This window comes from Peromyscus maniculatus, chromosome 6 (assembly GCF_049852395.1).
Source record: "Peromyscus maniculatus bairdii isolate BWxNUB_F1_BW_parent chromosome 6, HU_Pman_BW_mat_3.1, whole genome shotgun sequence".
Classification (NCBI taxonomy): Eukaryota; Metazoa; Chordata; class Mammalia; order Rodentia; family Cricetidae; genus Peromyscus; species Peromyscus maniculatus.
In genome coordinates, this window is record NC_134857.1 from 126402465 (window position 1) to 126424005 (window position 21541).

General features: G+C 42.5%; 2 protein-coding genes across 6 annotated transcripts in view; one reads left to right on the forward strand and one right to left on the reverse strand.

Moving 5' to 3' along the window:
- Positions 1-21541, reverse strand: part of Dnase2b (deoxyribonuclease 2 beta) — a 36079-nt gene that overhangs the window by 3373 nt on the left and 11165 nt on the right. For 2 of the 5 annotated variants that reach the window (XM_042280081.2, XM_016003285.3), the window contains exons 2-5: positions 11931-12135; positions 8845-9022; positions 4385-4466; positions 1664-1825 (exon numbers count right to left, since the gene is read on the reverse strand). In XM_042280081.2, the coding sequence (XP_042136015.1) occupies positions 1664-1825; positions 4385-4466; positions 8845-9022; positions 11931-12043 (535 nt within the window). In that variant the 5' untranslated portion in view covers positions 12044-12135. Of the gene's footprint in view, positions 1-1663; positions 1826-4384; positions 4467-4576; positions 4599-5300; positions 5411-8844; positions 9023-11930; positions 12136-21541 lie in introns of those variants that run through there. The other 3 variants (XM_076575168.1, XM_016003295.3, XM_042280082.2) reach the window with 3 other exon arrangements.
- LOC102912690 (uricase) overlaps positions 12671-21541 on the forward strand; it is a 34428-nt gene continuing 25557 nt past the window's right edge. The window contains exon 1 of the mRNA XM_006984723.4: positions 12671-12832. Within this exon, the coding sequence (XP_006984785.1) occupies positions 12803-12832 (30 nt within the window). The 5' untranslated portion in view covers positions 12671-12802. The remainder of the gene's footprint in view (positions 12833-21541) is intronic.

Here is a 21541-nt window from a genome sequence, read left to right on the forward strand (position 1 = left end):
TTAGTGCCAAACATTCATTTGAAGGAAAATCACCTCATTGTATGTCTCATCTCTGTAGAGTTCAGCACTCTAACATATGACTTCAACTAGTTAGATGAGGGACATGATGGTTGTTCTTGATTGTCAACTTGACTACAGCTGCAATCAATGAGACCCCAAGTGGATGTGTACACCTTGAGGGATTTTTTTTAATCAAATCATTTGAAGTGGGAACACCCACTTTTAATTTGGATCTTTTGAGGTTGGAAGATCTACCTTTAATCTGGGCCACACCTTCTGGTGGCAACCTATATGAAGAACATGAAAGAAGGAAGCTTTTGTTCTTTGCCTGCTTGCCTTTACTCTCAATGTCAAGTTCAACCTTTCACTGAAATTAGAGGTTACTTCTTTTGGGCTCAGGCATATAATGAAGATCAGCTGAGACATCAATCCTCGTGGTCTGAACAACTACTGGATTCTTAGATTTCCCATTGGTAGACAGCCAAAGTTGGACTAGCTATAAGTCACTCTACTAAATCTCATATAGATAGATATTCATTCTAACATTTCTGTTCCTCTAGAGTTTAGTCTAGAGTCTAGACCAGTGATTCTCAACCCTTGGATCTCAAATGACCCTTTCAGAGGGGTTGCATATCAGATATCCTGCATATCATATTTTGACATTATAATTCATAACAATAGAAAAATTACAGTTATGAAGTAGCAACAAAAATGATTTTGTGCCAGGTAGTGGTGGTGCATGCCTTTAATCCCAGCACTCAGGAGACAGAGCTAGGTGGATCCCTGGGAGTTTGAGGCCAGCCTGGTCTACAGAGTGAGATCCAGAACAGGCACCAAAACTACACAGAGAAACTCTGTCTCAAAAAACAAAACACAAAATAAAACAAAACAAAAGGTTTTATGCTTGGGGTCACCACAATATGAGGAACTGTATTAAAGGGTTGTAGTATTAGGAAGATTAAGACATTGGTCTAGACTAATACAGGGCTTATGGTGAAAATCGGGTGAGAAACATTTTCTAAGCTTCCTGTACCTGAAGGTGAAACACACTACATCTTTTCTTAATTCCACACAATATTTCGTCAAATAGAAGTATTTTGGGCTATTTGGGCATGAGATCTTAGAAGACATTATCTGCTGCTGAGGTGTGATGTTAGCAGTATGGAGGCAGCATTTGGTCTGAAGAATTAAAAAAAAACTAACATTGAGTCTATATTTAAAAAGAAAGGTTTGTCTCTTACATACATGTACATACACACGCAGGCACGGTTTCTAGTTCCTCATGTAAAGTACAGACATCTCTAATCAGTAGTCTTGTGTTTCTGTATATTTATGATGGCACTCAGGTCTCTGAAGGCATCCAAGGGAAAGTCGACACCCAAGTTTATCCTTGTCCCAAGTACTCATGTAGCATCTGTCTGCCTCATACATTTTTTGTTACTTACCGGGGCCCAAAATTAATTTGAAATTATTACCCCTGTTTGAGTTCAATAATGTCATTTACAGACTAGGAACTGAGGCTGGGAGGGACCCTGCCCAAGGTCTCACCACAGCAGACAGTAGGGGGGACTCTAGGAACCAGAAGGTCTATGAATAATCAACAGATGAAATAGCACACTTCCTCCTTCAGCACACTACCCCTTTACATACGCTCTGGTGTTACCTATGACTTCATACTGGCTGTATTTGAAAGTTATGCAGATGCCACTTTGTCCATATCGTCTCCCCGAGGATGGGTATTCATAGCCATCTTCTGGAAATGGAGGAAACCTAGGAACAGAATGAATCAGCCAGAACCCCTGGATTCTGTTCCATACTAGCAGACCTACCAAAGAAAGACACATGTGATTTGGAAAAGTTAGAAAACAGATCTCCTCTCAAAATACATTTCAAAACTACAATATTGAAGCCTACTTACACTTTAGGTTAGTGTTTTCTTAGGCTCTTGAGAACTACTGCTCATTTTTGAAGAATTTCAGTAACAACTCAGGTACATATCATGGTATCCCCTTACTGAAAAGGGGAGCCAGGGAAGACACTTTGTGAAGATGTAGGAATAATTCCATACTGAAACTAGTTGGGCAATTTTGCTGAACTGGAATTTGATCTCGTTAAACGTAAAGTCCCCTGGCAAGCTGGAGTCTTCACTGGTGAGTCTCTAAGTTGTCTTCAAAGAGCTGCTAAGAGCAGCTAAGAGACAATAGCAAACCGAGGAGGGTGTTGGCAGCACTTGGCTTTAAGAGGCAGCTGCTCATTTGTTGGAGAAGGCTCACCCAATTTCTACAGATCTGATTTAAAAGAGACAAAGAAAACGCAGGTGGGCATGCAAAAGCATCCTTGTTGAGCATGTTTTTAAAAGTCTCAAGAGCCTACTAAAATGAAAGCCACAAAGGCAGGTTGTGACATGGCAGAAAGGCCCTTGTCCAAAACACTTGCCATGTTTATAAACATGTGGTGGGCTAACCAGAGCTTCCAGGCCACATAAGAACATGCCAGCAAAGGCATTCAGATGCCTGCTGACTTGCTTTTGCAAAGAGTGCCCCTTGAGAAGAAAGTATACCGTGGTGGAAACTGTTGGAGGTTCTGTTGCCTAACAGGTCTCATGACCTTGGTATCAGCCTCCTGGGTGTTAGCGTGCCTGTGGGTCAAATGAAGCCCCAACTTCACATTAAACTCTCTTTTGTTTCCTCCAATCCTCGATGCAAACAACAGGTCAGAAAAGGAAGGCTCAGAGGCACTGGGGGTGAGGATGGAAAGCATGGCATCTTCCAAATGCCACTGGGTTCCATGGTAACAAGGCTATCATAAGGGCAGCAATGTGATCACAAGCTCTCAATGTCACAACGTTTGATGGGCATTACAGATGATTTATGTTTGGGGGGGTATAGGGAGCAGACAGAGCCTCACGTGGTAGCCCAGGCTGGCCTCATACTCTATCCCAGGCTGGCCCCGTACTCATGGCAGTGCTGCTGTCTCAGTCTCTTCAGTGCTGGAGTTACTGTGATTGTGACTGTGCCTGGAATTACACTATGTTCTTAATCAGACATTGAAAATTAGCTGCCCTAGGCCCAGACGCACCTCAGTGATATATTAGTTTTGCTGTATAGTATTAAACCTGAATTTATTTCCTGCCATCCATTAAATTTCAAAATATTTTCTAAAATACTAATTTTTATCATCTCCTGAATAATTGCATCCATAAAATTCAGGGTAATGGTGTCCTTGTTAGACATTGTAAGTACTCTCCAGTCTCCTGCTAGCTCAGCCCCATGTCACCTGCTGACCTTATGTGGCTTCCTCTGAAGATATTTGGGTTTGGAACATTCTGAAGAATACTTATTGCTGTAGAAGTTATTTGAGATATAGTAAGTTAAAAGGAGTTGGAAAAATAATAATTATAATAGTTTTATAATCTACTGAATATTAGGATTACAAGTTTTTGTTTATCTACATTTAAACTTTTTTTATGACACATATACTTATGCATAGTTTGTAAGTGGAAAATAACAAAGATTACTATGTTAAGAATTCCTGTATCCCAGCACTCAGGAGGCAGAGGCAGGAGGATCTCTGTGAGTTTGAGGCCAGCCTGGACTACCAAGTGAGTTCCAGGAAAGGCGCAAAGCTACACAGAGAAACCCTATCTCGAAAAGCCAAAAACAAAACAAAACAACTTTAAGGATTTTTTAAATGTTTAAATGGAGTTACACATTAAATAGAGTGAATTTTATTCAATGCAAATTACAACTCAGTAAACTTCCATAAGCTGGGTATAAGCCTGTAATCCTAGCAACATGGGACAGTCAGACAAAAAGATCAGAAGTTCAAGGCTAGCTTGAGCAACTTGGGGAGATCCTATCAATGCTCTGGGTGTATAACTCAGTGATAGATTGATTGGCCTGCAAAAATGAAACAAATAAAAAACCAACAAAACCTAACTAAAAAGTGTGTATATGCACATGTCTTTCTCTTTCTCTCACATACATATACACATACAATGTATCCTTGCTGGTGTGTGTATGTCCATGTATATATACATATGGATATATATATACACACACATATACATATATGTGACTGTATGTATATAAGTATGTATGTATGTATAACTGGTATTTGAACAACCAGTAATTGAGTGCTTACTTTAAAGTTCGTTTTTTTTAATTTTAAGAAATAAATTGGGATTTCTGAAAAGGGATTTGACATGTCAAGCCATATAATTATTTTGTAAAGTGTTATATAGCAATCATATCTCAGTAAGTCAGGATAAGCCATAAAAACGAAAGCTGTCTTTTTAATGTGGAATACGAGGATACTAAAGATGAAAGTCTTAAGAAAATGTTGATTCCCAACAGGCAAGAGAAGCCAAGAACCACTTACTTACCTTTGGTGTGTCCGTACTTTCTGCTGTAGTTCGTAGACTTGGGGACACCATCATTGTACATCAGATAGGCTGTTTCATTGCTCTGCAGGAACACATAGAGTTATAATGGCACAACAACTATTCTCACTATTTCTATCAGCTACCCAGCCTACAGCACAAAGCTTTCATTAATACATTTGAGAAATCACCCACAGGAACATGAATTCTGTGATACGCAAGATGGAGGGGGAGAAGTCCATTTTCACTCATACAGGTTTTGTGTGTATATGTGTGCATGCATAGTGTGTGTGTGTGTGTGTGTGTGCGCGTGTGCGTGTGCGTGTGCGTGCGCGCGCACTAAAGAACAACCTTGAGCATTTTTTCCTGGCCTAGAACTAGCCAACTAGAGTAGGTTGACTGGTTAGCAAACCTCAGGGAGCCACCTGACTCCACAGCCTCTGCTCTGGGATTACAGGCATGTGCCACCACCTAGCTTTTTTAGCCTCATGTGACAGGAGTCCCATGTGATCTGTGTGTGAAGATGACACTTACATTTTTCTTGGTTGTTTTGGAAGCAGGCATCTGATTGAGCAAGCAGCAAGTATGATAAAGGAGTGTGGAATTGTTTGTTCAGGAAATGAAGTTGGAACAACCTGAGATTACACCTGGGTTTTTTCCACTGATGTTACAGGCGCAGTGTGGAGCGGGCTGTGGGGATCTCATTTCCTCTGCCTGTGTCGTGCCTCCCTGCCTTCACATCTTTGTATTTAATCAGGACTCTTCGTCACCTGCTCCCCTTCCTCTCTCGTATGAGAGTTGTTTTCCCCCAAACCATTTCTCAGTGCCACGTTGACATTTTTCTCCTTAGAGAAAGTGGTGAAATTTAATGTGTGATATTGGATTTCTTCTAGTGAGATTCTCCAAAGAGGTTGCTCACCTTCTGAGTCAGAGGCAAGCTGTTGTTTTGGTGGTGTCTCTTTGTCATGTTTTGGGAACTTCTTACGTTTGTTCTGGAGGTTCCATTCCATCTGTGTCATGATACAGTGACTTTGATCGAAACCAATCATGTTGATATTGAAAAAAAATTCAGTGACATAGTAAAAGCAATGAGAGCGACTCATTTCCTTAAAAAAAAAAATCCCTTTTCTTTCCTCAGGTAGAAAAGTCAATAATGGGTCTCTTGAAGTTACTTATTTGAGGTAATTCAAAAGCACTTAAAAATGTGTAGTAGCATAGTTTTGATTACTCTGTTTTGGCATTCCAGGAAAGTAAGCTGTTTACTTAGCCTTGGTTTTTTTGTTTGTTTGTTTGTTTGCTTGCTTGCTTTTTGTATAATCAACCACAGCAGCTACAGAATGGTAATGCATCATCCTTCTCCTGGGAACTGACAGTTACTCTGAGCTGGCATTGGCTGTGGTAACAAGGCCATATGTATGCCTTCCAGGTGCCACATGGATGATCTATTGAGGGTATTTGCTCTTATAATAGATGATATTTATTATTACAGCCTGGAGTGTAACAGACAGCTCTGTCTAAATTGGTTACAGCCTTGGTGGGAAGAGTTGCTACTGAAGAGTGGAAAAGATCATAGAACAGGCAGGATAGACCTGGTGGCACATACCTGCAATTACATCATTGAGGAGGAGAAGGCAGGTGGATCGTGAGTTCAAGACTAGCTGACTAGCCTAGGCTACAGGGAGGCCCTTTCTCTTAGAATGTGTGTGCGTCTATGTGAGTGCCTCTGACTGAGCGGGTATGTGTGAAGGCTGGAAGTTGATTTAGGAGGCTCTTCCACTACTTCTCCATCTTACTTTGATTCTCCCACTGCTCCTGGAGGTCACAGGTTCAGCTAAGCTGGCTGTCATCAAACTCTAGAGATCTGCTCGCCTCTACCCCGTGCTGATGTTGCCGGCATTCGCCACACTTGCCTTTGAGGGCTATCTCCATCTCCCAGGCTCCAGCTCTGTTCCTTTAACCCATATGTTAAGTGCTGTCTTGATTATTGGATGCTGGACTAAGGGGATTACTCTCTGACCCTAGTCTAGCTGGAGATATAGTTAGAGAAGGGTAAGCCACTGCAGTGTAGTTTGATTATTAAGGAATCTGAAGGGTTCTTATTTGCAAAAGTAAAAGAATAGGAACAACTCCAAATGTACCCAGGCTGTTGGACTCAATCCCCTTGACACTGGTGATACTCAATTAGCTGTCTGATCTTGCCTCCCACTATCAGAAGGTCAATACCAGGTCAAAGGGTAGAGAAGACAGTTCCCAGTCACTGTGGGCAGATGGTTCTGTCTTCCAAAGAACATCCAGTCACACCTACGTGCCGTTTGCTCTGTTGCTTTCTAATTTTGAGCCAATCAGATATGGAAACCTGACATCAGCCCCTTTCCTGACATTTCCTCTCTAGAACCAAGCACTCAAAGCACTGTACGTGTGTGGGTTTTACTCAAACATCGTATGCTTTTCCATCATCTGTATGCTCTATCCTAGCGTCCCTTTCACTTCTCACACACTCTTTAATTCCTTACTTCCTTCAGTTTTAGGGTGAGGGTGGGCAAGATTTTAGTCTGTAACCCAGACGAGCCTGGAGGTCACTTGTATATCCCAGGTGGGCCTTGAACTCATGCTGATCCTCCTGCCTCAGTGATCCTCCTGAGTGTTAGGATTACAGGTGTGAATCACACCTGACCCTTCTTCCTGTTTCTGTTCTGCTAAGCAGGTGTAGTGCCTTCTCTCTCCGAGGCACTGGCTGCCTTTCATGCCCCAAGGTCATTAATGGAATCTGCCAACCGAAAAATCAAATGGTCATCTACTCCAACTAAGGTGAATGGCAGTGGCCTGGCAATGTTATCTTTTCCTCTTCTCCGTTCCAGGAGTTCCTGGGATGGTTTATTTTCTCACTAATGGGTTCTTTTCCAGGTTCCCTCCACCTTGGGGAGCAGAAGCACTCAGTCAGTTTTCATTGTACACAATAGCCTGGTTATTCAAAACAAGCTTGTTATTGAGATTAAAGAACTCTGGAAAACACCCGAAACAGTGCTTGGCACATCACATGTGCTCAAACAGCCTACAGTCGTCTTAACTGTGTAATTTTGCTTCAAGGTTGCTTTTAATGGCTGGTGAATAAAACAAGCACCACCCCTGGCCCCCTCCCCCACAGTGAGAGCTCCTGAGTGAATGTTCAGGTAGACTTGTGCAGTAGTATTAGAAGCTAAAGCAGTCTTGTGGTGAGCATTAAATTAATTAACAGGTGAAAAGCCCAGCAAAGAACCTACCATAGTATAGAAACCGTTGTTTTAAACACGCCCATAAGTTATTGTCAGGGAATGCATTCACTGGGTGGGTCTACCATAATATAGAAACAGTCATTTTCAGCATGCCCACGAGCTCTTGTCAGGGAATGCATTCATGGAGCAGAACTGCGTGTTAGTTACCGCTTGGTTTTACTTGTCACTCGTGTCTGGAAAGAACTCACGGTAAACCAGATGGAACCTGGAACACTGCAGAGCTGGCCACCCTGAGGCAGCAGGCCTACTTATCTAATCCCTGTCTCTGGTCAGTTCATTTCCTGAAGTCCAGGTTGTAGGCTTCATCTCCACTCAGGTAAGCCAGTTCTGGGCTCCTGAAGCTAAAGCCTTAGCTGTCAGCCTACTGCTTTGAAAATAATTAATTAAAAGGAAGACCCAGAGGAACCTTTACGTGAATCACCAGCACTCATCAACACCGTGATTTAAACAACCTACAGCTCAAGGCACGATGCTCACAGACCTGCACTGCCCGGCAGTGGGAGAGGGCTCTCACCCCATTTCTATTAGGTGCATAAAAGAGTAAGCGCTGAGTGAGTTGGCAGAGATCTGGCAGCCTGAAGGCTTCAGTAAGCAATCATTTCACATCTTGCCCAGTGATACTGTTGCATTTGATGCCAAATTGTGAGATTTTTTTTTTAAATCAAAGGTAGTTAGCTTAACAAGAACTTATATTTCCTGACCCTTCCTGGTTCCCTTTGCACTGATTAACTAATTGCATCAGATTGTAAAGTTGAGTTCCCATCAATGAGATGAGACAAGGTTGCTGTCTAGTCAGGGATAAAAGATGGAAGCCATCTTGGCTAAGCACGCTGGCTAGCCCAGTTTGGGTCCAGCACACCCTTTTTGTTAAAAGAATTGCCTTGCCGGGCTGCTTTCGTTTGGTCTGTGTGTTCCTTCATATGTCATGGATTATTCTTTGTTTCTAAGAAAGTGAACCAACAACTTGGCATTGGTGTAGATTATGATGATGTATTTCTTAAGGCCTTGGTCAGGTTGATTTGGTTGTCCTGAGTGAGTTTATCTCAAGCTTCAAGGGTTAGGTGTGTTAAATATATATCTATAATATAACATATATTTAAATATATATATTCCAAAGATGCTCTTTGAGGAAGATTTAGATTTTGTTTACATACTTTTTATGATCTCCACGAATGATTGACTGTAACCTACCTTGGAGGTATACACTTTATATAGTTGCTCTAAGGTCCTTCCCAAAACACTCTTGCTGCTGTTCACCAGATACTGGCTCTTCCTCCAGCTTCTCATTGTCGAGTCCAGGTACAGGTACTCCAGCCCGGATGCTGCATCTTTACTGCCAGGCCTTTTGGGTAACTTATAAAAGATAAACCTAACACAGCAAATAGTTATGAATTGCTCTCACTTATTGATTGCTTTTCTGATGCCAGTCTATGCTAAACAAATATACCATTCACTGTGTTTCATAGGAGGCCTCTAAGCAACGGGAATACTCAAGGCTTCTGCCATTTCTCTATCTTTTCTTTCTTTCTTTCTTTTTTCTTTTTTTACTTTTCCCCCAGGAAGGAAAGTTTGGTGTGGGTAGTATGTGCTATGGCTTAGAGTCTAAGACATTAGCTGGCCTAGTGACTGGGGGCCCTGAAATGAAAGCTCATGTGTATTGAGAGTGATTCTCTCATTTGTCCCCATAGCCCCAGTGGTCACATGGGAGAGAAGGCCACGGTCTTGGATTTGCTCTTACCATAATGCTTAGCACCTGGTCTCTTTGGGGATAGTCAGTTGGGGTGGGCTTTGTCTGAGCTGGAGGCTTTCTTGCAGCTTGGTCCCGAGCAACTTTGTTCAGCTCAGTTTATCAGAATGTTCTGGATGGAGGATTTGCTCATCAGCTGTTTGAAGCGGCCTCCTCTTCTTGTGCCTGTGGTTACTCTGCTTGTTATTTTCTCTGCATATCTCACAGTGAGGACAAGTGGTTGGGCTTATGTAGCATTCAGCCAGCCTTAGGTCATGCCAAGAAAGCCTAGGCTTTCTCGTGTGCTCTAGTCTCATTGGGGTCAAGGTTATTTTTACTGAGCTGGCCTTTGTCCCATAGGACATCTGGCCTCACCCTTTTAGATGTCAATAGTATTCTGAAGCTGTGACCATCAAAACTATCTCTAGACCTTGTCAAAAGTCCTCCAAAAGTAAATTTGGTCTAATTTAAAAACTACTGGTCTAGCCAAATACACTATAGCAGCATAAAATCCTGGAATTAACCCCAAGAGACTCAGTGAGCCAAACACAGTACATACACCACCATAATGCAACAGTCTGCCCAAGAGCATCACACTGCTCACCTGGTCCTCTACAGATTTATGTTTCTGTCCAAGTGTCCTGCCTTGTTATCCACAGGTCCAAGTCCTCACATGTGGCAGGAAATATGCTGATTTTGTGACAGTTGAGCAATTCCTCTTCCTAGCAGCTATGCCTGTCTTTTTGACACATATTACTAAATAAACCCATTCAGTCACGGTGAAAAAAGAATTCTGTCAGTCACAATTTGTTATTCCTGCCCCCAGCAGAGTAACTGACTGCTACCATGCCATTGTCTCTAGGTGACAGTGGCACTTATAGTTATTTTTCCTGGGTAACCATCTCTGTATGCAGGTTCTAGCCTAGAACTCCAGGTTGGGTTAGATACCTAGAGAAAAGGAGGCCCAGAAGCTTCTAGCTCCACATTTTTGAAGCCAAGTTCATAGTATTTGCCCCAAACCTATTCATCCTATGCTGTTATTGAACATACGCTCTCAAAAGCCACCCAGCCCAGGTGCCCACCTACCTTCCATCTTCCCAGGCTATTCTAACCTCTGTTTCCACTACCAGCTCTTTCACTCTGGTCTGTACACACTGTGGTCTGTTTTGTCTGTCATACTGTGGAAGTCCTTTCACTCTGTCGTTCTAGACCGGTTCTCTCCCATTGTCTTTGCACTGTTGCCATGAAGATTGGGTCGTATCTCAACCTTGTTCCAAGTCCCTTTCAACATCAGGTTCACATCCCAAAGCACGGCCCTGGAAGCCCATCCTGCCCGGCCTACACCTGTCATTGCAGTTTCGTCTGCAGACACCTTGGCACATTCTCCTCATCTCAAGCAGCGTGACACACTCTGAGTGCCACACTTCCCATGCTGCCTCCCGACTCTGCACTGATTCTCTGCTCCTCTGTTGGCCTGAGCTGCCATGACGTCTCCCTATTATTTTTTAAACAACTTCATAATTATTCTTAAAACTTGGCCCAATGTTACTTCCTCAAAGAGGCCTTCAGGGCTGTGTGCTTCCTAATGTCCTATGTCCATCCCACAGAACTGAGCTCCCTTAAGGGTTGGAAATATGTTTTGTTTATATCTTTGTCTTTAAAACTCAGGGCAGGGCCTGGTCAGAGCTCATAGATGTTGAAAGACTGAATTGATTGATGCTCTTTATTTGAAGTTCTCTCAACAATGTCAACTGCCATAGCAGACCTAAACACCAGAGCTGAAGAGTGGAAAAGCGGCCAGATCTCCAAAGAGGATCTCACCACACTGACATAGGGTGGTTTGTCTCTGACACTGTGATAGAGACCAAGAACCTCCCAGTCACTCCTGCTCGATGCCTAGGCTGAATGAAGGTTAACTAAACAATGCTTGGCTCCATCAACTAGTTTCTCTTGTTCCCCTGGGGAGAAAGGTATGCCTCAGTTTTAGAAAAAGCCCTGTGCTTTCCTGGCTTTGTATGTCAGAAAAAGTACACACAACAAAAGGTAATTGCCAAGTGACAGCTGTCAGCTCGGTTGCACTCTGCCCCGCCCCCCAAGAGCACCCACTCAGGCTCCAGAGAGCTGTTTGGCACGTTCTCAGCGGCAACTCACCCACTCAGCAACTAGCTCTGCTTGGGAATCGAGCCCATTGGCACACTTCAAGTCTTCTTCTTTTTAATTAATTAATTTGTGTGTCTATTTATTAAAAACAAGATCTCATATAATTCAATCTGGCCTAGAACTCACTTTGTTGCTGAGGATGGCCTTGAACTTTTGATACTTCTGCTGGGATTACAGTGTGTCCTATCTTGCTTAGTTTATATGGCCCTGGGGACTGAGCCCAGAGCTTCATGCATGTGAGACAGGCACTCTGACAACCCAGCCATGTCCTCAGCCCCCGTCTCTGGCTTTTTAAAGGGAGGAAGCCAGGTGAAAGTTTTCCTTAGGCTCATCACAGACATACCCTGACTTTCAATTTGCACACACCAACCATCCCATTTCATTCACCTACCAGTCCACAGCTCCTCCGTCCTCCTTTTTGCAAGAGATTTCTGGTGTGCCCAGGACCCAAGAGAGGGCAAAGAAGAGCAAAGCCAGAGCTGTTCTTGGGGAGTTTGCTGCCATTTTCTGTCTGTGGCCGTGGATGGTGGAGTCAGTGTCAGGTCTTTCTCAGGCTGTGCTGGCTGGGATGTGGGTTCTATTCACATTTGCTGTCACTGTTGGGACATAAACAGAAGAGGCTGAGTCCCATGTCATCTGATGGTTCTGTCACAACATTCCAGTGTGACTCTGGATGCCTTTGTGCTCAATTGTTGACTAGCTTGCAAAGTCATAGAAAAGTCTGGAGGGAAAAGGGTATTTATCCTGCTAACCCATGTAGTTAACTCCTTGGAGTGGATGAAATAGTGTGAAGCGCACGGGAACAGAAATTCTTGACAAGTAGATGTCGAATGAAGTGTGTTCCGTGTTTCTTTTCCCTTCTCACTGAATATCTGGGAGTGTAAATGCATGTGATTCATACATTAAAAGTGACAAAACCCAGTGCCTTATTAATAATTAGGATCTGTCACCTATAATACTCTCTGTCTTAAGTGAGTAGTAATTTCTAAAACAGAATGCTGAAGGTCGCTCAAAACTAAGAGCAAATTCAATTGCATTTTAGCAAAAACTGTTGACGTCTCTTCCACACACCCCTAGCTCTGACCACTCAGCAAGGCGCTCTGCTTTAAAAAGGCCATGGTGTCTCCCTGTCTACTGTGCAATCAGGTCAATATTGACCGTCTACTCTTTGGGGATAAATAAAAAACTTTACCAACCTCTCTTCAGCTCACACCACTCCTTCTCATTCTTGAAACTGAGATCGGAGTTGAAGGCTGAGGGAAAATGGCCCATTACCATGGAGACTACGGCAAGGTGAGCTGCCCACCTTGAGAGAGGGAAAGAGTAGACAGATATACAAACATCCACAAAGAGTTTTTTGCATGCTTTGAATCCGTGTCTAGCTGTCAGGCTAAGTCCGGTTCACTTTATGCCTGGGAATCATGATGACTGTTCTGTCCCTCTCCTTGATTATGGATTCAGATCAGAGTCATCTTGGAGACCCAACCCAAGCAAGAGCCTGGGAGGTCAGGCCACTTCTATGGGTTAGCCAGCAGGTGTTCTTCAGGTCTTCGAGTTTGTAGGAAAGGGAGGGCTTGTGAGTCTATTTCTCCTAAGACAGAGGACTAAGGAGCTCTATGGACCCATTGACAAAACTCACATTATCGTGGTACTTGTAAAAGGGCAGAATTCTGGGCCTCATCTCAAACCTGCAGAATCAGAGTCTCTCCAGCTGGGTCAGGAATCTGTGGTGTGTGTACGCATATGAGTTTGTGTGTGGAGGTCAGAAGTCCATACTGGGTATTTACCTCAATCATTCTGTCTTAACTTTTTGAGGTAAGGTTTTTCAATGGGCTGGAACTCTCAGTGGGCTAGTCAGCAAGCCCCAGGAATCCTCACCAGTACTGGGATCACAGATGCTTGCCACCTTGGTCAGTTCTTTAAAATGTAGGTTCCGGAGGATGGAACTCAGATCCTTAAGTGGGAGCACTTAAGAACTGAGTCATTTCTCCCAGCTCCCAGAGCCTATATTTTAAATAAGCTTATTGTCAGTGCAGGTACATTCTAAAATTTAAAGCCAGTGCCCTGAGGTCTCGCTGATGGGACATCTGGAGATCGACAGCTTTCTACAAGGGAGCGGTCAGAATCAACTAAACCAAGAAACATTCTTCTTACCATTTCTGCATTTTGCTTTATAGGTTATAATTGTGTTCAGAAAAGGATTCCAATAGCTGCAAGCAATAAAAATATTCAAGGCATGGCATTTATTTCAAAAGAAAAAATTAGTATCATTTACCTCTTTTACTTTAAAACTTACACAATTGAGCACTCAAGTATAGGATTTGTTGAATCATTTGGAGGACATAAGCAAATCATTTTCATTTATGTGACCTAATAGCAGCTTTGTTGATTAGACTAGAGAATAATTCCTGCCTTTTTCTCCTTGTCATATACGTAGCATGATGGTGATGACATTTTAGTAAACGATCCTTAAGTTTTAGCCAAGCCTATTCTTACCTTCCTGTGAGTGGGCTGAAGGACACCTGTATTTGGGTGACATTTGCTAAATCCAATTTCATTTCAAGGTCTGGGAAGATGCTTTAATGAACTTTCTTTTCTGGTGTCACTGACTTACTGTGCTGGCTGGCTGTCAACAGCTGTCCTTATACAATCGCTTCAATCGCTTCGCGGTCAAACACTGTAACCAGCTGTTGGGGGTTTCCAGGGATTCCAGCTTGGCCCCAATTTCTAGACTCTGATATGTCCTTTTTTTTTCGTTTTCTTTTCTTTTTACTAAAACCAATAAAGTGGTAGTATGGAAAGAAATCTAGAAGCTGGGTGGATGAGGAAAATGCAAACAATACAGAAGGCTTCTCATGATACCACTCGATTTTGCAGCCACATTGTATAACAGCATGGAAATACCACACTCTTTCATGGTCTAAGGATCTGTCAAAACAGTAGAAATTGCTTTTTTTTTTAAGACTTGACCAAGTAGAGTAAACAGGGAAGAACTCATTGCTTGGAAATGGACTGACTTTGTGTTTGTTCACCCAGAAATTCTAGAAAACTGTAGTTCTGATGTTTCTGAAGAGAGCTTCTTTCTCATCCCGCCTTTCTCATGCCCTCCACATGTCTTGCATCTATCATGTATTCCAGCTCCTGTGTGTGTCTGCATTAGCACTTGATTACTCCTAGATATGTGTGTTTTTATTTTTAATTGTGTGTATTTGTATGTGCACATGGGTGCACTGCCTTCAGAGGACAGAGGCTTTGATCCCTTTGGAGCTGACGGTGACAGGTGGCAATGGCCAGCTAGGCATGGGTGCTGGCGAACGAATTCAGCTCCTCAGCAAAAGCTGCAAGAGCTCTTATCCATGGCGCCATTTTCCAGTGCCAGCACTTGATTCCTTATTTGGCTTTTTCCATTCTCTAGTTCCTTTTAGAGAATTAATCTGTTACTTATTCCGTCTCTCCAAAGTAACCAATTCTTTCTTGAACTGTGTTCAACAGATTCTTATCTGATTATTTAATTGCTAGAATCTTTCTTTTTCCCGTATGTCTGTGTGTAGTGTGCATGCATGCATGTAGACGTGTGTGTGTGTGTGTGTGTGTGTGTGTGTGTGTGTGTGTGTGTGTGTAAGTGGAGGAGGTCTGACTCCAGTCATCGTGCTTCTGTGAGAAGCACTTCACCTGTTTAATCATCTCCTTCAGCTCTCTAGTTTTATTTCTTCCAAATTAAGTTTTTAATATTTGCTTTACTTTCTCAATGTTCAACCATCTATTTCTGTCAAAACATTAAACTGTTATTTTGCACAATGCATCTAATTCTACTAGTACCCATATTTGCAGGTTAGACTTTGCTGTTGTGTCTGCCACTCGTTACCGATACCTTCCTATTGGTGTATACTTTTCGCTTTGGGCTGTAGTTTATTTTCCTTGCAAACTCATCTGTGAAAACACTGAAAGGATAAAGAGAAAGTTGGTGTTTTTCAGCCTCTGGCAGCTGCTGCCTCCATTGGTGGCAGTGCAGTCTTCTAGTCAAGCTGCTGGCTTATTTATGTTTGGAAGGATGACTTGCATTCCATAAGATGCATCTGTTTAAGGACAGCTTTCTCTCTGAGCAGATCTGAGAAATCTGCTGGTAGACTGAGAGGAATCTAGAATGTGACAGACTGAGGGGAAACTTGATGTCTTGTTGTGTGAGCAAAGGAGGGGGCTTGGAATTGTTGATAAAAGGAGACAAGTCAAGGAAATGCAGGGCAAGGAAGCGCTCACGAGGGACGTGGTTAAGGAGAGTATCATCCGTGGAAGAGGGTGGACACTTGCGTCAGCCTGGTTCCAACCATCCTCCACACTGCTTTGGAATGCCAGTTTCCTCTGGAAACCTTCCTTAACCTGGCTCTGGTGTCCCTACAACATGTCGCGGAGCTCACTCTACTGTTTGAGTTAGAGTAATTAAAACACTGTGTGACTACTTACTTGTTTCAAGTAGTGGGGAACTCTTGTGGGCTAAATCTGGCCAACTGACTGTTTTTATAAATAACGTTTTACTGGCACACAGCTGTACCCATTGATGTATATATTGTATTTAGTTTCTCTTGTGCAATAATGGCAGAACTGAATCTTTGAAACACAGCCTAGAAAGCCCAGAGTATTGACTATTTGATTCTTCACAGGAGAAGAATGTTCTAGCATAACATTTCTACAAGGGCAGAACAATGTCTGCATTGGCCACCCTTGTGTCTCTAAGCATGTCACCTTGCTTTCTGCCTCCATGAAGCTAAGTCGGTAGAGCGCTATGAACATGTGGAGTGAATGGAAATGAACTGACAACCTTTATCTGGAGTTGTCAGAAACTTAGAACGATGGGGCTGGGAAGAAGGCTCAGGGGTTAAGAGCACGTGTTGCTCTTACAGAGGACCTGGGTTCAGTTCCCAGCACCCACATGGTGACTCACAACTCTCTGTAACTCCAGTTTAGGGGATCCCATGCCTGCTGACCTCTGTAGCAGGCACACATGTGGTAAGCATACACACATGCAGGCAAAACATTCATATACACAAAATAAAAATAAATACATCTAAAACTATTTTTAAAGAAGAGAATGAACTCTAACGAGAGAAATCAACAAGATGGGTATACCGTAGCAGAGAAAGTGCTGCCATAAGAATTTCATACCCATGTTTGTAAGTCTGGGGGACAGCTGTAGTGAGGAGAACCAGGCAGCTGGTATCCCATGGTTGCTTCTGTACATAACCAGCTGCATAGTTTCACTTCAAGGAGCATCTGCTTTCTTTCTAGAAGATGGGACTCACCTGTCCCTTCACAGAGGCCTCTCAGAGACCAGAGTACTGTGACAGTGACTTCTGGTTCCTCCCACTTTCTTCCTATGTCTTCTAGGACAGGTATTTCCTTTCTCTTACATGTAGACTAAAGCCAGTCCCTGGTGAGATATTGTTAAGTGGCTCTCATCATTCCTGCTTTCAATGGTTCTGACCCAGGTCAAAGTCAACACTCACCTCAAATGGTCAGTGCCTGTTGCTGAAGGCACAGCCCTTCATCTGCTACAGAGAGAGCTACCTTTCAATTCTCCTCATGCACAAATACACCCATCTCAACACAGAATCCAATGAAGTTCAGAATCCCCAACAGTTAAAAGGGATGGTGTGGGAAGGGACACATCTTGAGATTGGTAAGTTTCTACCTAAGTCTCAGTCCCAGTCTGACCCAAGTATGACTTGGGCAGCTCCTTTCCTATCCCCGAGTCTGTCCCATGTGACTTGGGCTGCTCCTTTCACACCCATGAGCCCATTTATTTTAAACTACTGACTCTTTTCTGCCAGCTCACAGAGTTGTTGGGAGGAATAGGAAAGATGATGTCAGCCCCAGTGGGTGGAAAATTAGATGATAAAGTGCTATGTAACTGTGAGTGTCTGATAGTGTGGCCAATTTCCCCCCTCTGTCAGGATCAGTCTGTTCTTCCTCTCACTCATGAGTATGACTCCAGAGGAAATTGTCAAGCAAATTAAGGGACTGTGATAAAGGGTTAAAAAACATGTCGTTTGGTGACACATAGCTCTCATTTTGCCTTTCTATTCCCTAACAGTGTATCCTGAGAAGGTTACCTGATTAGCCCTGGTGTCTCCCCTATTCAATAATGGACTATGATATGTACTTCATAGGGCTTTAGTGGAGAATTAGAGGAAATCCTACAAACAAATTTCCTGACATATATCAAGCCCTTAATGCATGGCTATTGTTCTTAAGTTCATCTCAAGGCCTTGTCACCGAGAAGAAGGTGCTTTCGCTGTGTACACTGCACACGGATGTGTTCAGTACATCTCCTTCGCTGTGTACACTGCACACAGATGTGTTTGTTCAGTACATCTCCTTCACTGTGTACACTGCACACAGATGTGTTCAGTACATCTCCTTCCAGGATGTTTCAGATGCCGCTATCAGTTCTGTATTGTGATGTTTCCCACCCTATTCTAGGAGTTCCTGGGCACCTTCTTCCAGGTTTCCCACCCTGAGGTTTTTGGTGATGAGGTTGGTAGGGAAATTAGCATTTCTCTTCTCATTTTTCGTGATGAGTAAAAGAATGAAGATAACTGAGCACCCGTAGTTGGAGTTGTAATGAGGTCACAGGTTAGTTACCCTTTCTTTTCACCGTGAGTATTCAATGAGGTTTTATTCTTCTCTTGAAGCATTGTTTAGGGTCAGCTTTGAACAGACTGCACATCTCCCTCGCGAGCATTAAATCACTCTTCAGGCTCAAGCAGTATAGTCTCATCATATATTTAGTAGATCCCATGCAACAAAACAAAACAAACATAGAGCAAACACACACACACACACACACACACACACACACCACCACCACCACCACCACCACCACCACCACCACCACACTGGCTGCTTCTAAGAGTGTCACTTGTTATTATTGTTCTGATCATTAGTATGTATTAAGATCTACAAAGGTGGCACTAACTTGGTTCATAAGAGTGCTTGTTTTCCTCATACCAAGTCAACATTCTTTCCCCTCCTTAAAGATTTTATATTCATAAATACCCAAGAAAACATTCAAGGAATGAGAAAACTGGATAGAGAATTTGAAGAGTCTTCTTGGAAGATTTCAAGGAGAGAAAGAGACAGAGAGGAAGGGATGGATAGAGAAAGAGGAGTGAGAAGAGGAAGAGGGCGAGTGGGAAGGGAAGGAGGAGTGAGAAGAGGAAGGGGGAGTGGGAAGGGAAGGAGGAAAGAAAGGAGAAATAGCTAGAGATTGATTTTCTAATTCATAATTCTTATGCACCACAGTATAACTGAATTATGATATCCAGATGCAAAATAGCTAAGAATTTTTTAAATCTCTCTTGTGAAAGGTGGAGATGGTCCTTATATTAGTTCTAAGACTCGAGAGAAAACTCTAATTGATTAAAGTGATGAAAATCTCTTCCTGGTTTGCCTAACATTTTCTCAGTAGTGTTCCTGTCATTAAACCTATTCCTGTGAAGATGTAGACAGACATACACACTACATCAACCTTTATTTTTGGATATTGGAAAGAGTTGAAAGACCTCAAAGTGTCTTCCTTTGCCAACAGAATAAAGAATTTCAGTGATGGAAGTATGACAGAGTGTAATAAAATGTAGAAGACTGGAGAAAGCTGAAAGGAGCTTCTAAAATAGGGCTCTGTGAAAAAGTATGAGTGTGTGTATTAGAGGGCTCTGTTGTTATGAAATTGCTGGACTATTATAACTTCAGATAACATCTAATAAGAGAGGGTTCCTGTGTGGTTACACAAGGGTCTTTTGTACTTTATTGTCTGAAAATGATTCAAACTCCTAAGTTCCATAAGCCAACCTCAATTTTTCCCCTGTAAGAATTCTTATCTTTTTTAAATTATTTTTCTTTGTGTATATGACTCTTTTGTTTATTTGTTTGTTTGCATGTATTTATGTGCACCACCTGTGTGCCTCTGGTGCTTGCAGAAGTCAGAAGAGGGCATCAGATTCCCTGAAATTGGAGTTACAGACAGTTGTGAGCCACCATGTGGGTGCTGGGAACCAAAGCTTGGTCCTTTAAGAGCAGCCAGTGCTCATCACTGCTCAGCCATCTCTCCAGCCCCCACTAAGAATTCCTACGAGGAAAACATAGATGCATGTGGTGAGCTCTTCCCCTACCTCTACCTACTCTTGTAACTTGAGAAGGGCTTAAAGCTGTGTTGTTAAACTTTCTGAGAAGTAAGTGAAAACAAATTTTCCAGTATTGAACTAAAAATGACCTAAATTTCCTAAATAGTCTGCAAAATGACGAATCTCATTTCTTGGACAAGTCATTCATGACATTGTATAAGACACTGTTGAGGGCTGTGTCAGACATAGAGATGATCTTGACAGACCTTCAAGATGCTAGCATTGGGGAAACTAAGATGTGTACAGACGTGAGTGAGGAAGGGTGAGTGTGAGGTCAATGTTATGCTTGTTTACTACAGTGCCCTGTGAGTTCAAAGAGAAGAGCTGTGTTTTAGGGAGAGGACTGGAGGGGACAGAACAGTGACTTATAAAGACGGGGCATTCTAGGGAGAGAGGACTGGTATTGATTGGCATTTAAAATCACAGAAACTTGAAGTTCATTCTTAGTTGTGTAGCTAGAGAAATGAATCCATTTTCACCAGGTTCCAAATCTAGAAAGTAGGTTCACTGGGTGTCTGCTACATGTGGGTACTAATATGTAAATGTTAAGATTAAAGAAAAGCATAGGGAAATGTGTACAGCGGAGAGTGCGCAGTGAGTGGGTGAAGGAAAATATTCACTTCATGTAAAAATCCTCCAGTGTGTCTATCCAATTAGGATTCATTCAAAATTCAATTTATATTGATGAGGATTTGCTTTATCTGGAGATATGAACAGCTCAAATTGGTGTGTACCTATGTGACAAGAATCTCATCATTGTCTTTATCAAAAAAGAACAGAGCTGCACAGTAATGGAACTGATATCAAAACATTGCAGCTATTTCTCCCAGTCAAAGGGGCTGCCAGATAATGGTGCCAGCCGACATTCACTGATTACTACACACCAGTAATTGTTCTGGGTAGTCACTTGCATCGTCACAATTATACATAAGAGATGCTGTCATTATCCCATTTCATAGATGGAAAAGGGAAGGAGTGAAAACAAACAAACAAATACTTGCCCAGGTCCCTGTAGCTGGTAGTTGGTACAGGCCATCTGACTTTAAGGCTCATGTGTTCTTATCCCTACACCAATGCTTCCCTGCTTCTAGGAGGCCATGTGTGCAGAATGACAAATCATCTGTTTCATGCTGTCTCAGGGCTGGTGATCAGACCCCAGAAACCAAGCTGAGCAAAGTCATCTTAACTGTTTGAGCCCCAGTTACACAGCTAACCTGTTATGAGTCATCAGCTCTTCCATAATGGAATGAAATCCATGTGTGTGCTGTAGAAAAATCCACACCTGCTCTCACAAATACATAAAGATTTAGTTACAACTTCTTGAAATACATAGTTCTGCCTAAAATGCATCTATTGGGTCCTCAGGAGTTTAAAAGACGTGAGGATAAGAAGCCCTAAGACAATCAAATCCACTTTAGTGCAGCCAGCAATGATAACATTTATGAACTCATGTAGATGTGAACATTCAGAAGAGTCCTTTGAAATCTCAAAGATCTTTCTAACATTATTTGCAGGCAGTTGACAAGTCTAAATTCCTATACATTTCAAGACATACAGGAAAGGAGAGTCATCTTGTGTAGAGCCTGTTCAGGGTTTGTTCAGAGTATTACTGTAGGACACGCTTCTTAAGTCACACAAGTGTGAGGAAGAACCACCCGAGGTATGGGTATCAGTGATGATGAAATTCCAATCAGGCCATTGTACCTGAGGGGAGATGGTTGGAAGCAGGCCCTTTCTGACCAGATGCTCCTTGATTTTCTGCACTTGGGCTCTGGTTTGGAGTATACCCCAAGTATTTATCTCTATCCATTAGGATCCTTTAATG